This window comes from Littorina saxatilis, unplaced genomic scaffold (assembly GCF_037325665.1).
Source record: "Littorina saxatilis isolate snail1 unplaced genomic scaffold, US_GU_Lsax_2.0 scaffold_2348, whole genome shotgun sequence".
Taxonomy (NCBI): Eukaryota; Metazoa; Mollusca; class Gastropoda; order Littorinimorpha; family Littorinidae; genus Littorina; species Littorina saxatilis.
The window spans coordinates 1-14,416 of record NW_027129220.1 but is presented as its reverse complement, the minus strand read 5'-3'; the positions used below and the strand labels follow the sequence as shown (position 1 = coordinate 14,416).

General features: G+C 42.1%; 1 protein-coding gene across 1 annotated transcript; it reads right to left on the bottom strand.

Moving 5' to 3' along the window:
• Window positions 1-1,070: 1,070 nt before the first annotated feature.
• LOC138957493 (uncharacterized) lies at window positions 1,071-13,975 on the bottom strand. Its single transcript, XM_070328610.1, has 5 exons — window positions 13,602-13,975; window positions 11,891-12,206; window positions 8,010-8,283; window positions 6,253-6,488; window positions 1,071-4,242 (listed from the first exon to the last, which is right to left on the bottom strand). Exons 1-5 carry the CDS (start codon window positions 13,838-13,840, stop codon window positions 3,880-3,882), a joined length of 1,428 nt encoding a protein of 475 aa, XP_070184711.1. The 5' UTR covers window positions 13,841-13,975; the 3' UTR covers window positions 1,071-3,879.
• Window positions 13,976-14,416: the final 441 nt, after the last annotated feature.

The following is a 14,416-nucleotide window of genomic DNA, read 5'->3' as shown; positions in this document are numbered from 1 at the left end:
AATTATAGAAGGAAAACTCATTAGTCATGGGAAAGCTGGCCGCTCCGGGCAGGTTCACGCCCACGAAAGGGCCGGAAATGGAAGGGACTACTGTACATTTATATATGAAATGCTGCCTTTTCCACATATTGCATTACAAAACAACTCATTCTAAAATGTGATGAAAATAATTCACACAGCATGTATAGTACATTTTCCACACCAGCCAATTTCTTTCTGTCATGAACATTGATTTCTATTCATCATTTGATATGTACATCATAAGCATTTAACCTTTGCCCGTCCGGGTTATCGACTACACACGGAAGTCATCGTGGGGCCGTGCGGACCCATGCTTCTCATTTCCTTCTTTGAGAAACATGGGTCCGCACGGCCCCACAATGTTTGTAGCCTAAATATGACATTCTTTTTTTTAAATTTCTTTTCGCTGAAATTTTAGGACATAAGAGCTGTTTAGGTGCCTGAGGCATTCTTAAAAGCTCATTAAAAAATTCCAACTAGTTTAAGAGATATTTGCAATTAAACACCCTTCTGGGTCCACACGAACCCTCGACCACCGGCGATGGTTAAAAGCGGTGACAATTCATGTCACAAAGCCAGTACAGTGGAATCCTTGTACTGTTCTAGGCCGGAAAATAAAAAATCAATGTTTCTGATTCTCCGACCAACTCTATTATTTGTAATTCTATAACATTCCAATGTTAAAAAATAAATGTTAATATTATATTCCTATGTCACACGCTTTCCTTCTTTGCCACTACTAAAGCAAACGTGTGCAAGATTGTATGTTACACGCTTTGGAGCATGTGCAAGAACGGATTCAAACTCGAAATCGTCCTTCCAAAAGCCCCAAAATGCACACACGACTTTTATTTCTCCTGCTGTTGTCGTGTCTTCTCTTTACAAATTCTTCAACGCTGAGAATACTGAAAACGGCATCCCAGACTACAGTACTGTTTCCATACGCGAGTTTAGCTTCCCTTGGAAAGTGGCTCGCTCAGGAGGCCTGTTAGTCTGAAACTAGAAGGACAGAGTTCTGAACATAGATGACAAAGACCCCGGAAAGAGCAAACATTTCGCGGATGCAGACACAGAAAGACGTCATGAAGAATGGAATGCTTCAAAAGATACAGACTGTGACGATGACTGTGACGTCATTCACATATACCGAGACGTCATTCATAGTTGTTCGTTCACTTTCGTCAAAAAGTAGATCTCTCCACAATGGCTGCTCCTGTGTTTAGGTTTATCAAGCGTGAGTACGCAAAACGTGTTTGTTCTCTCCTCTGTTGAAGCTGTGAGACATAATCGCCATTACGAGCTAGTCGTGTGACAGAGAGTGTTCTTGCACACTCGACTGCTGCTGTTTCACTCCGGCTAAAGCCGTCGTGAAACATCTACAGTCTCGTGTGCAAGAAAACTCTCTGTCACACGACTAGCTCGTAATAGCGGGTAATGTTAAAAATAAAACAATAATAACATTCCAATGTAAAAATATAACATTGACATTCCTATTTTAAAAAGTAAATGGTAACATTCCAAATTTATAGTTAGTACACCTAAGGCGCCATTTCAGACAGATTTCTGACGATTTGGACCTTACAAGTTCAAGGGACATTCACTGTGCTGTAATTTAGAAACGCCTGCAATGATTTGCCCAGAACTGCTACAAACTATGCCAAATAATTAAATGAATTTTAATCAGTGAGCGGTTTGCTTAGCCCACCTCTCCTGTCGGGAGTCCAGACTTCCGGTCGTCATCATTATTTAATTAGTTTTCATATAATGCAGGGTCTCAAAAGAGAGGTTCCACTGTATATCATTTCACCCAAGCGCAACTTTCTTCTTGACACTGCCGCTGCTGGCCCCACTGCCACTGTCAAACCCACTCTTTAATTGGGGTGTCTTAACCCTAACACTGGTGCAATTCTGTAACACATGTTACATAGCCACTGGTGAATAAACAGAGAGAACAAGAAGAGCAAACGCTCGATCGAGTCACTTTCGCAGTTCTGAATATTATATGAGGCATCAGATGGACAGGAAGAAATTGCTATTCACAACACAATACAGATGTAAATAATTTGATGTAAAGAATAATCCTATAAAGTTTGAATCAAATCCGATGAATAGTTTCAGAGATATGATATTTCAATTTTTTCCTTCAAGACATACCTGTGACCTTGAAAAAGGTCAAAGGTCACCAAAGCAGACGTCAAAGTGTAGAGGTCACTGGGAGTCACGTTCACATAAAATTTGAGCCCGGTCACTTTTATAGTTTCCGAGAAAAGCCCAACGTTAAGTTGAGTGTTGCCGAACAGAAAAGGCTAGTTATCTCCCTTGTTTTTCTGATAACGTTCGTAAAAGGCTACAGATGTAAATACTTTGATGTAAAGAATAATCCTACAAAGTTTCAATCACATCCGATGAACTTTGTCAAAGATATAAAATGTCTAATTTTTCCTTTGACGCTGACCTGTGACCTTGAAAAAGGTCAAAGGTCAACGAAACCATCGTTAAAGTGTAGAGGTCATTGGAGGTCACGACTAAACAAAATATGAGCCGGATCGCTTTGATAGTTTCCGAGAAAAGTCCAACGTTAAGGTGGTGTCTACGGCCGGCCGGCCGGCCGGCCGGACGGCCGGCCGGACAGACTAACACTGACCGATTACATAGAGTCACTTTTTCTCAAGTGACTCAAAAATAACAAACAAGAAGGGCAAAGCCCATACGACTCACATGCTTTACACATTTTTCCTACCAAAATACATGTGACCTTGACCCAAGGTCAAGGTCATCCAAGGTCATGCAACACAAAGCTGTTAATTCAAGACATAGGAAGTACAATGGTGCTTATTGGCTCTTTCTACCATGAGATATGGTCACCTTGACCTTGATCATATGTGACCAAATGTGTCTCATGATGAAAGCATAACATGTGCCCCACATAATTTTTAAGTTTGAAACAGTTATTTTCCATAGTTCAGGGTCAAGGTCACTTCAAAATATGTATACAATCCAACTTTGAAGAGCTCCTGTGACCTTGACCTTGACGCAAGGTAAACCAAACTGGTATCAAAAGATGGGGCTTACTTTGCCCTATATATCATATATAGGTGAGGTATTGAATCTCAAAAACTTCAGAGAAAATGGGGAAAATGTGAAAAATAGCTGTTTTTTAGGCAACATTTATGGCCCCTGCGACCTTGACCTTGAAGCAAGGTCAAGATGCTATGTATGTTTTGGGGGCCTTGTCATCATACACCATCTTGCCAAATTTGGTACTGATAGACTGAATAGTGTCCAAGAAATATCCAACGTTAAAGTTTTCCGGACGGACGGACGTCCGAACGGACGGACGGACGACTCGGGTGAGTACATAGACTCACTTTTGCTTCGCATGTGAGTCAAAAACGGTCATATAGGTTATCGCATCCATGGGAGGTAATCGGAACCGACCAAACAGACTGAGCCAGTAGCGCGACATATGTCGTGACAGTATACTAAAGTAGCGTGACATATGTCGTGACAAACAGGTGACAGTATACTAAAGTAGCGTGACATATGTCGTGACAACCAGGTGACAGTATATGTAAAGTAGCGTGACATATGTCGCGACAACCAGGTGACAGTATACGTAAAGTAGCGTGACATATGTCGCGACAACCAGCCTAAGGGTTAAAAGGGGGGTTCCACTGTAATGTAGAGTCTTAAAAGCAAGGTTCCACTGTATGTCAGTTCACCCGAGCGCACATTTCTTCTTTTTGGTGCTACCGGCACCTCTGCCGGGCGTGCTGTCAAACTCACTCTTTAATTGGGGGGGAGGGGGGGTCTTAAAAGGGGGGTTCCACTGTAACGGAGGGTCCACTGTATATCATTTCACCCGAGCGCACCTTTCTTCTTCTTGGTGCTGCCGCTGCTGGCACCACTGCCAGGTGTGCCGTCAAACCCACTCCCGCTCAGCACAGGGAATCTGTCCTCCCCTCCCACATCTTCCCTCTCCAGGATGAAGTTAATCAGAGCACATGCCGCAAGAACCACCGATGGAATTTTGTCTGGCAGCATCTCTAAGAGTTCCAGTCGCTGGAACGTGTTCTTAAGCAGCAGGGTGGTGCGGTCAAGCGCGACCATGCTGGCCGCGTGAAGACGATTGAAGTAGAACATTTCGTCGGACATGGGTGCGTTCTGGGAGAAGGGGATCCACACGTGATTTCTGGCTGGGTAGTCTCTGCTTGCCAACACCTGAAAAATACGGAGCCCACCCAATTAAAAATGGGAATCAATGAAGTAACAACAGTACTACTGTAAATGAACACTCAAAAATCCATTTCACAGAACTGTTTAGAGAAAATTTAAAACTATCCATTTAAAACTACCCACTTGTACAAGCAGAAATACCAAATTCTTCCTTTTTACATTTAGTCAAGTTTTGACTAAATGTTTTAACAAGAGGGGGAATCGAGACGAGGGTCGTGGTGTATGTGTATGTCTGTGCGTGTGTGTGTGTAGAGCGATTCAGAGTAAACTACTGGACCGATCTTTATGAAATTGTACAGGAGAGTTCCTGGGTATGATATCCCCAGACATTTTTTTCATTTTTTCGATAAATGTCTCTTATGACGTCATATCCGGCTTTTTGTAAAAGTTGAGGCGGCACTGTCACACCTTCATTTTTACCCCCCGCGGGTTAGGGGGAGTCCCATATTGGTTGGGACTAGAAAGAATTTACCCGATGCTACCCAGCATGTCGTAAGAGGCGACTAACGGTTCTGTTTCTTCTCTTCTTTTGTCTTATTTCTGCCTTACCAGTCCTTTCACCTATATTTCCTTCCAAGAAACCTCTCCCTACTATTCCCTGCAGTTTTCCAATTCTTTTCTTGTTGTCTTATTTCTACCTGACTGGATCCATCACCTTTATTTCACTTACCAAAAGTCTTCTTTTCCACATCCTTATTTCTTTGCACCCCGCATGTCGTATGAGGCGACCAACGGATTCTGTTTCTCCTTTTACCCTTGTTAAGTGGTTCTTGTATAGAATATAGTCAATGTTTGTAAAGATTTTAGTCAAGCAGTATGTAAGAAATGTTTAGTCCTTTGTACTGGAAACTTGCATTCTCCCAGTAAGGTCATATATTGTACTACGTTGCAAGCCCCTGGAGCAATTTTTTGATTAGTGCTTTTGTGAACAAGAAACACTTAACAAGTGGCTCTATCCCATCTCCCCCCCCCCCCTTTCCCATCTCCCCCCTTTCCCTCGTCGCGATATAACCTTCGTGGTTGAAAACGACGTTAAACACCAAATAAAGAAAGAAAGACCTTAATTTTTCAATCAAATTGATTGAAATTTTGGCCAAGCAATCTTCGATGAAGGCCGGACTTCGGTATTGCATTTCAGCATGGAGGCTTAAAAATTAATTAATGACTTTGGTCATTAAAAATCTGAAAATTGTAATTAAAATTATTTTTTTATAAAACGATCCAAAATTACTTTTATTTTATTCTTCATCATGTTCTGATTCCAAACATATATAAATATGTTATATTCGGATTAAAAACAAGCTCTGAAAATTAAAAATACAAAACTTATGATTAAAATTAAATTTCCGAAATCGTTTTAAAAATATTTTCATCTTATTCCTTGTCGGTTTTTGATTCCAAAAACATATAGATATGATATGTTTGGATTAAAAACACGCTCAGAAAGTTAAAACGAAGAGAGGTACAGTAGAGCGTGCTATGCAGCACAGCGCAACTGCTACCGCGCTAAACAGGCTCATCACTTTCACTGCCTTTTGCACTAGCGGTGGACTACGGTCATTGTGAAAAAATGCAGTGCGTTCAGTTTCATTCTGTGAGTTCCACAGCTTGACTAATTGTAGTAATTTCGCCTTACGCAACTTGTTCTTCTCTGTCTCTGTCTCTCTCTCACACACACACACTGAGAAGAGGATATGGAGTTTAGTCATGTGGGAGGATCATTTTGTTTAAATCTGTGCTGCAACTGCAGACCTTCTGTAATTTTAGGTGGGTTATACTGAACCGTTGAAGAGCGGAAGCGTTATTAACGTTAAGAATTAAATAATACTTCTAAAACATAGAATATTTTGATGAAAATGTTGACTATTTTAATGCTGCGCAGTTGATGCTATCTAAGAGAAATGGTGAAAGGTAAAAAATGATGATGGGTTGGTTTACACCCTCACGGTGAAACCATTAGGGTCATGCTCCTTGGTTGGCGAAAGGTACATGTACCTGTGCGTAATCTGGCAATTTATCCAGCAAGCCAGGGAGGTCACTTTCGTGGAATGCCACATGCTCCGCAGTGGTGCCAGGCCAACCAGCGCTGACATGCAAAAAGCGGCGGTTTGCATCACAGACAGCCTGCAGGAGTATAGAAGGTCGTCCATTGGGGTCGCGATAGGGTGCACCTCGCTTTGCTGAGCGTAATCGCAGCGGCAAACGACAGGCTCCCAGACATCCCATTACACCTGCAATCATGAATTTAGACAAAAAAACATTGTCTTCAGATGAAATGACACTATAGACAATTATAGTGACTGCCATAATTATACTGTTACCGAGACAAGTACATGTATAAATGGGCTTAAAATGTTATATTCACAAGAGACCAAGACTGAACACAGGAAAAAGGATTGAAAATATTCTTATTGAAAGTGTGTGTCTTCAAACTAGTATGATGTATGTATACACACACACACACACACAAAAGTGGAACCGGTCAATAACGACTAGCTAAGGGACCAACCAAAGGACTGGGTGGCTGAGTGGTAACGCACTTGCGCTCGGAATCGAGAGGTTGAGTGTTCGACCCTGGGTCGGGCCGCTATTTTCTCCCCCCTTTCCTAACCTAGATGGTGGGTTCAAGTGCTAGTCTTTCGGATGAGACGAAAAACCGAGGTCCCTTCGTGTACACTATATTGGGGTGTGCACGTTAAAGATCCCACGACTGACAAAAGGGTCTTTCCTGGCAAAATTGTATAGGCATAGATAAAAATGTCCATCAAATACCCGTGTGACTTGGAATAAAGGCCGCGAAAGGTGAACATTCGCCTAACAGGCTTGAGGTTTGCTGGTCAATGTGAATGCGTGATATATTGTGTAAAAAATTCCATCTCACACGGCATAAAGCGCTTTGAACTTCGGATAAGGCGCTATATAAATAAAGAGAATAATAAAAATTATGGAAATTGATTCGGAAAGAACCTGGTCAGGAATCCTTCCAGGTGGTCGTATTTGGCAGGCGGTCGATATCAAGAGGTGGGCGCCATATACCACGTCCGACTGAACAAAGATCTTCACAGACTATACAATTTGCAGATTATCAATGAATATTATGCTTTGTCAGTACAGTGAAACCCTCCTTTTAAAACACCCCCTCTCCCCAATTTAAGACTCTCCTTTTCAAGACCTGATTTACCCCCCCCCCCCCCCCCCATTTTTTGGAGGTCTTAAGAGGGGGGGTTTCACTGTATCAGAATATTTTCTTTGTGCATCATACAGTAGAACCCCTCTCTTGAGACCTCTAAAAATTTGAGAAAACCAGGTCTTGAAATGAAGGGATTCTGAAAATGGGGGTGAAATGCAGCGGTTATGAACAGAAAATGGGGGTGAAATGCAGCGGTTATGAACAGAAAATGGGGGTGAAATGCAGCGGTTATGAACAGAAAATGGGGGTGAAATGCAGCGGTTATGAACAGAAAATGGGGGTGAAATATAGCGGTTATGAACAGAAAATGGGGGTGAAATACAGCGGTTATGAACAGAAAATGGGGGTGAAATACAGCGGTTATGAACAGAAAATGGGGGTGAAATACAGCGGTTATGAACAGAAAATGGGGGTGAAATACAGCGGTTATGAACAGAAAATGGGGGTGAAATACAGAGGTTATGAACAGAAAATCTAAGAAATCATGGTCTTAAAAGAGAGGGAGTCATAAAATGGGGGGTAAGTTAAAAAGGGGGTTCCACTGTATTTCCGCGCAGCACACCTTGGAAGTTGTAATTCTGTTCGAACGTGAGCAGACACTGTTTGACATCGTCCTCCCCCGACGGCCAGCGGATGGTCTGCGGCATCAGATGCTCCACGATTGCCGTGCTGAACAGATGAACAGCGCCATGGAACGTCCCGATGCTCCAGTCGAAGCGTTTGACGATCTGCTTCATGCTTTCTCTTCCGGCAAGCCACCATAGCACCCCCAGGAGTTTGGAGTAAGGGCTGACGGTCCTACCCGCCACCTTGAAACCCACCACTTGGCACAGTTCCTGCAGAAAGGATGAGATCATTCTGGTAAAATATTACAATTCATGATTGTTTAAAGGCACAGTAAGCCTCCAGTAAACCATCACAGAGCTCCCCGAGCGTCTACATACAGTACAAGCATACTTCCATTTAAACGCTCACCGAACGGGAACATCCTGGCTGCTTTCTGTCGAGCGTGAGAAATTTTCAAAGAATTTATTTTCGTGGCCTTGGTCCTCAACAACAATGGCGCCTCGTTTTGGTGCTGGACGGCTGTTATGAATATCCCGGAAATCATGCCCGGACAGTAAGCCTCCTGTAAACCATCACAGATACTGTCAGGCTTTTACACACAGTACAAACACCCTTCCATTTGAACGCTCACCAAACGGGAACATCCTAGGTGCCCTACATAAAGAGCGAGCAATTTTTAAAGAATTAATTTTGCAGATTGTCTCGAACACTTTTTGGACCCATCCTGAACTCAGGTCAAAAATGAGTTACTTCCCTTAAACTGGCGATAGCCGTGGATCGATGATTATCAGAATGTTTTTGGACCGTGGTGCGTTTTTGCGCTAGACCTAACTTTTAAAATCTAAATAATAAATTGACAGCTTGTTACACAAACATTCTTTAATCCCCGGGTACGCAGTAGGAGGGTCCTGCAGACTTTAATTGTGTGTCTGTTCGTCTCGACTTAACAGCTTATTGCTGGGAAACTACTGGGCGCAGTTTGTTCAAAAGTTGATACACTAACTTGATAATAGGTCCGATTGATCTTATTAAAACTTCATAATGTTACCTGGGACCTAAATGCCAAATAAATCACAAAATCCACTCTTAACGGCGGGCGCGATTCGCGGTGGGATGGAACAGCCGTTCGGCTAATCCGCCAGCCAGCCAGCGACAGCGACACCAGGCTTATTGCGTGCGTGCGTGCTTTGGGTGCGTGTACCACTGTGCGCGAGGAGTATAGGCATTTGAGTTCACTGGCGAATGATAGAATTGGTGGCTTGGTGGAAAGCGTTTCCGACTATGGCTAAAGTGATCCGGGTTCGATTCCCGGCATGGGCTGTCTGTTTTTTTTATTTATTTATTTTTTTTTTATAATGAATTCTTGTTTACTATTGTTTATTATGAACGTTTTAATGTTTTATTTTACTGTAATAATTTTTTTAATTATGTAAAATAAATAAATAATTTTTTTTTTTTTTTTTTAAATCCAAGGGATCCGGGTTTGATTCCCGGCATGGGCGGCCTATTTTATTTTATTTTTTTTATTTTTAAATTCTTGTTTACTATTGTTTATTATGAACGTTTTCATGTTTTATTTTACTCTAATAATTTTTTTAATTGTGTAAAATAAATAATTTTTTTTTTTTAAATCCACGTGCACAAGACAAAAACTTTCATACTGGGGGAGCGAGCCAGTCTGAAGAGTACTCGGGTCCAGCGCCAGCGTTTTTTATCATAAAAGAATTCTTTTTTCATCAAGACAAGATCAGTGCAATTCGAAGTTGTGAAAGTTTGAAAAAAGAAAAGCCCGGAAGCAGGGTCACGCAAGGGTCGTAGCAGACGACGGTTTATCAGTGCATATCGCCGTTCCTCTCAACAGTCAAAAGCCATCGCTAGAGTTCTTGTGAACCACAGCCGTTTGTTTCGTGCATAAAAACGTGCTATTGTAGATAAGCTCACATCGAGTCGCATTCAAATGACTAACTGACGACTACATTGTGAACAAGAGGCGAAGCCTTCAAGGCTCACGTAAGAAATCGACAAACAGTAACACAAACTCAATCACTCCGTCACACATACACACACACACACACACACACACACACACACACACACACACACACACACACACACACACACACACACACACACACACACACACACACACACACACACACACAGTAAGCATAGGTGAAACTGTGCAAGAAAGCGAGACACTAGATCTGCCAACTAGTCTCGGCCCGCTCACAATAACAATGACCGAGACTTTCAGTAATTCCTTCGCGTGACGTCTAACCCTCTTACGTCATAATGTGACGTCTTCAAATGTTAAAGTTTCTATCACACACGTCAAACACTTTTGACCGAGACGTAATCTTCTTAAATGCGAGCTTTATCCATAGACTCGGAAATGTTAAAGTTTCTATCACACACACACGCACGCACGCACGCACGCACGCACAGACAGACAAAAGTTAGCATCGCATAGGCTACACTTACGTGAGCCAAAAAGGGAAACTGGATCACACGGGTTCACGATGGCTCAGGGGTAAGATAAACCACGCAAAAATAAATTCTTTGAAAATTGTTCGCTCTTTACGGAGGGCACCTAGGATGTTCTCAATCGGTGAGTGTTTAAATGAAAGGGTGTTTGTACTGTGTGTAAAAGCCTGACCGTATCTGTGATGGTTTACGGGAGGCTTACTGTGCCTTTAACCATATGTATGTTAAGATAAGATTAATAAATCAATTGTGGGTTAGACAAGAAACTGGTGCTCATTTTGGGTATACATCACAGAAAATAAAGTATGCAAGATCCTTTCCAAGGGAAATAACCATGGGTTGAATTAATAGTACAGTGGGACTCATCTTTTAAGACCTTTACAAATCTGAGAAAATCAGGTTTCAAAAAGGAGGGAGCCTTAAAATCAGGGTAAATTTACAGAGGAAATGAACAGAACATCTGAGAAAATAGGGTCATAAAAGAGAAGGAGGGATCAAGTCTTAAATTGAGGGGGGGAAGGGGGGGGGGGTCTTAAAATGAGGATTTCATTGTACAATATTAACCTCCCTTTAAAACAAATCACAATAGAGCTGCTCCACAGGAGAACTCATGTTTCACAATAGGGTTTAAAACAACAAGAAACTACATACTTCTACTAGCTAATAGTAATACCATCTTTTTACATTTAGTCAAGTTTTGACTAAATGTTTAAACATAGAGGGGGAATCGAGACGAGGGTCCTGGTGTATGTGTGTGTGTGTGTGTGTGTCTGTCTGTGCGTGTGTGTGTGTGTAGAGCGATTCAGACTAAACTACTGGACCGATCTTTATGAAATTTTACATGAGAGTTCCTGGGAATGATATCCCCGGAGGTTTTTTTCTTTTTTTCGATAAATGTCTTTGATGACGTCATATCCGGCTTTTTGTAAAAAGTTGAGGCGGCACTGTCACACCCTCATTTAATATAAAAATTATGATCAAAATTAAATTTTCGAAATCAATTTAAAAACACTTTCATCTTATTCCTTGTCGGTTCCTGATTCCAAAAACATATAGATATGATATGTTTGGATTAAAAACACGCTCAGAAAGATAAAACGAAGAGAGGTACAGAAAAGCGTGCTATCCTTCTCAGCGCAACTACTACCCCGCTCTTCTTGTCAATTTCACTGCCTTTGCCACGAGCGGTGGACTGACGATGCTACGAGTATACGGCCTTGCTGAAAAATTGCAGTGCGTTCAGTTTCATTCTGTGAGTTCGACAGCTTGACTAAATGTTGTATTTTCGCCTTACGCGACTTGTTTTCTTTTTACATTTAGTCAAGTTTTGATTTAATATTTAGGACCCAAATCCAACAATATGGTTTTTTTTATGGGGCCAAACACACCCACCTGGAAAGTACTTCTCTCCATGTGAAATGAATCCTTGAAGGAGGGGTCTCGGAAGTACGGAATCTTCTCTAGTTCTCTCAGCATGACTTCAGTGTCCGTCAATCCTTTATCCTCCTCCTCCTCCCCTCCCCCTTCACCTCCTGGTGAGTGCACTCCCGATCCCTCGTTCTCGCCTCCATCTGGCTCAGTTTTTATGACCTTCTTGCGAGGTGTTTTGGATCGTCGCCAAACTTTCAGTTTGGGTTTGTGTTCCTTTTTGGGCTTCCTGAGTTTTTCTGCTGGTGGTTTCTTTTTCCTTGGCTTTTTTACTGGTTGTCTGAAACAGTGATTTGCTTATGAACAGCAGATCTTCAATGTGCACAGTACAGAAGTATTTTTTGTATCACTGGTTTATTGGCACCATATATATAACTACTAATAAACTACACACACATTTTGAAAAAAAAATCACAAATTAACCTTTACTATAGCCAGGGTTTAACCTGGACGAAAAAGACAATGGGACATTTGTCCCCCTCAACCAAATTCTGATGGGACATTACTTTTTTACGTGGGTCTACAGTATGTTTCGATCGATATCGCTTGTGTTCACAGTTTCCACAGAGGTAAATGCGCAAGCACAGATCGGTCCCGCACAGATAGTACTCTAGTAGGATTGGTTGAATACTAATGAATTACATTTTAAACTAGATGATTACCCGCTTCGCCGTGAAGAAGTAGAGCCGAATACCAGGCTGCGCCTGGGACCCGGCTTTGCCGGGTGTACGCCGGCTTTGCCGGCGCACGAAGGAAAGGAGATAAACGTGCAAAACACTGGAGACCTTCTAAAAATAGTAACGTAGTACAGGGAATATGGATTGACGCCACACGGAGGAAGGGAGATAATCGCGGCTGAAAACACTGGAGAAGATAAGGAAGAGTTACTGGTAGTGGATCCCGAAAAAAAAAATTAAACAAATCGGTTCAGCGCGCACCGTGAGAGCACGTGTTGAAATATCTCATCGATGAGGTTGTGTCCGGGGTGTAGCTGAATACGGTGTCCAAATTTGAAAAAGATCCACCGAGAACTTTGGCCGTGCATCGCGAACAGACAGACAGACAGACAGACACTAGTCGTATATATATATATAGAAGCCAATCACAGCACGTTTCACAAATTCGGAAGTATAATTGCTCATCTTGGCGCCCGTTTTTGCTTAGGTCTTTCCAAACACTGTACTCCCGTGAAAAGTGTGCATGGGGTGGCGCAGTGGTACATAATCTCAGTGCGCCCTTTGACGCACTGAAGGGAATTCCAATGAGACATTTTGAAATGTTATGTGCCAATCAGGTGCACTAGTAAATGAAACCCTGTATAGTACTAGCAGAAGAGGTTTAACTGGACCCAACGTGGTGGAACTTCCTGTAGGTACACCATCACACATGTGTACACAGACTGACAGAGATCTTTCACACACGCACGCACGCATCACACACGCACGCATACACACGCATGCATACACACGCATGTGTACACACATGTACACACAAGCAGAAGGGGTTTAACTGGACCCAAAGTGGGTGAATTACACCATCACACATGTGTACACACAGATCATTCACACACACACACACACACGCACGCTCGCACAAACACACACACACACATGGCTGCACACACACAACACTATTTTCATCCAGTTCAACAGTTTTTAGTTTCTTGATGGGTGACCTGGCTCCAACTCTTTTCACAGGTGAACGCTTGGGTCCTGCGCCTCCATACTTCACAGCGATGTGACCCGCAATGCTTGATCTTGTCCAAGATTTCTTGCAGAGATACTCAGCTTCTTTCAAGATCATGTGCTTGTGTGGAACTTCTGGAGGGTCGTCTGCAAATTCTCCAAGAATGATCCCAATTGTCTCCGCTAAGAAGGAGTACACTTCTTTGTTTACTGGCATGGTTAACAACATTTGATCGAGGAATATGCAAGTCTTGCTTGCAAACAGATAGTTCAGTACCCCCTCTTTCTCGTCCGTTTCTTTTGTTTGTTCACATAAACATTGGTGCTATCCCCAATCAGTTCAATCTCCAAACTTTGTGAAAAGGAGGTTACTCTTACTTCGTAACTGGAATTGTCTCCCTTGCCCGCATGCAAGGAAAAGTTCGACAGCTGATGAAATTTGTGCACAGACCTTCTGCGATTTATTTTTGTGGAGTTAAGGGACTACTCTTCACCTCGGACGAGTAATTTCTACTTTGTACATCATGGCACAAACTGCAGACAAAGAAGGTATTGTAAAATTCCCCGATCACTGTGACTCCGTCAGAAACAGATGCGTTATGAACTTAAAGTTATAGTTATAGTCTTATACACTATGATAGTATGTAGTAGTACTAACTTGATGTAGTATACTTTGTCAGTTTGTGTTCATTTCATTGAGTGTCCATGCTGTTGAGGTCGCTTTTGGCAGGGGAGTAGAGGTAAAATAAATAAATAAATGAGTAAATAGATAAATGCAACACTTGTGCAGTTGTGGTCATTATCA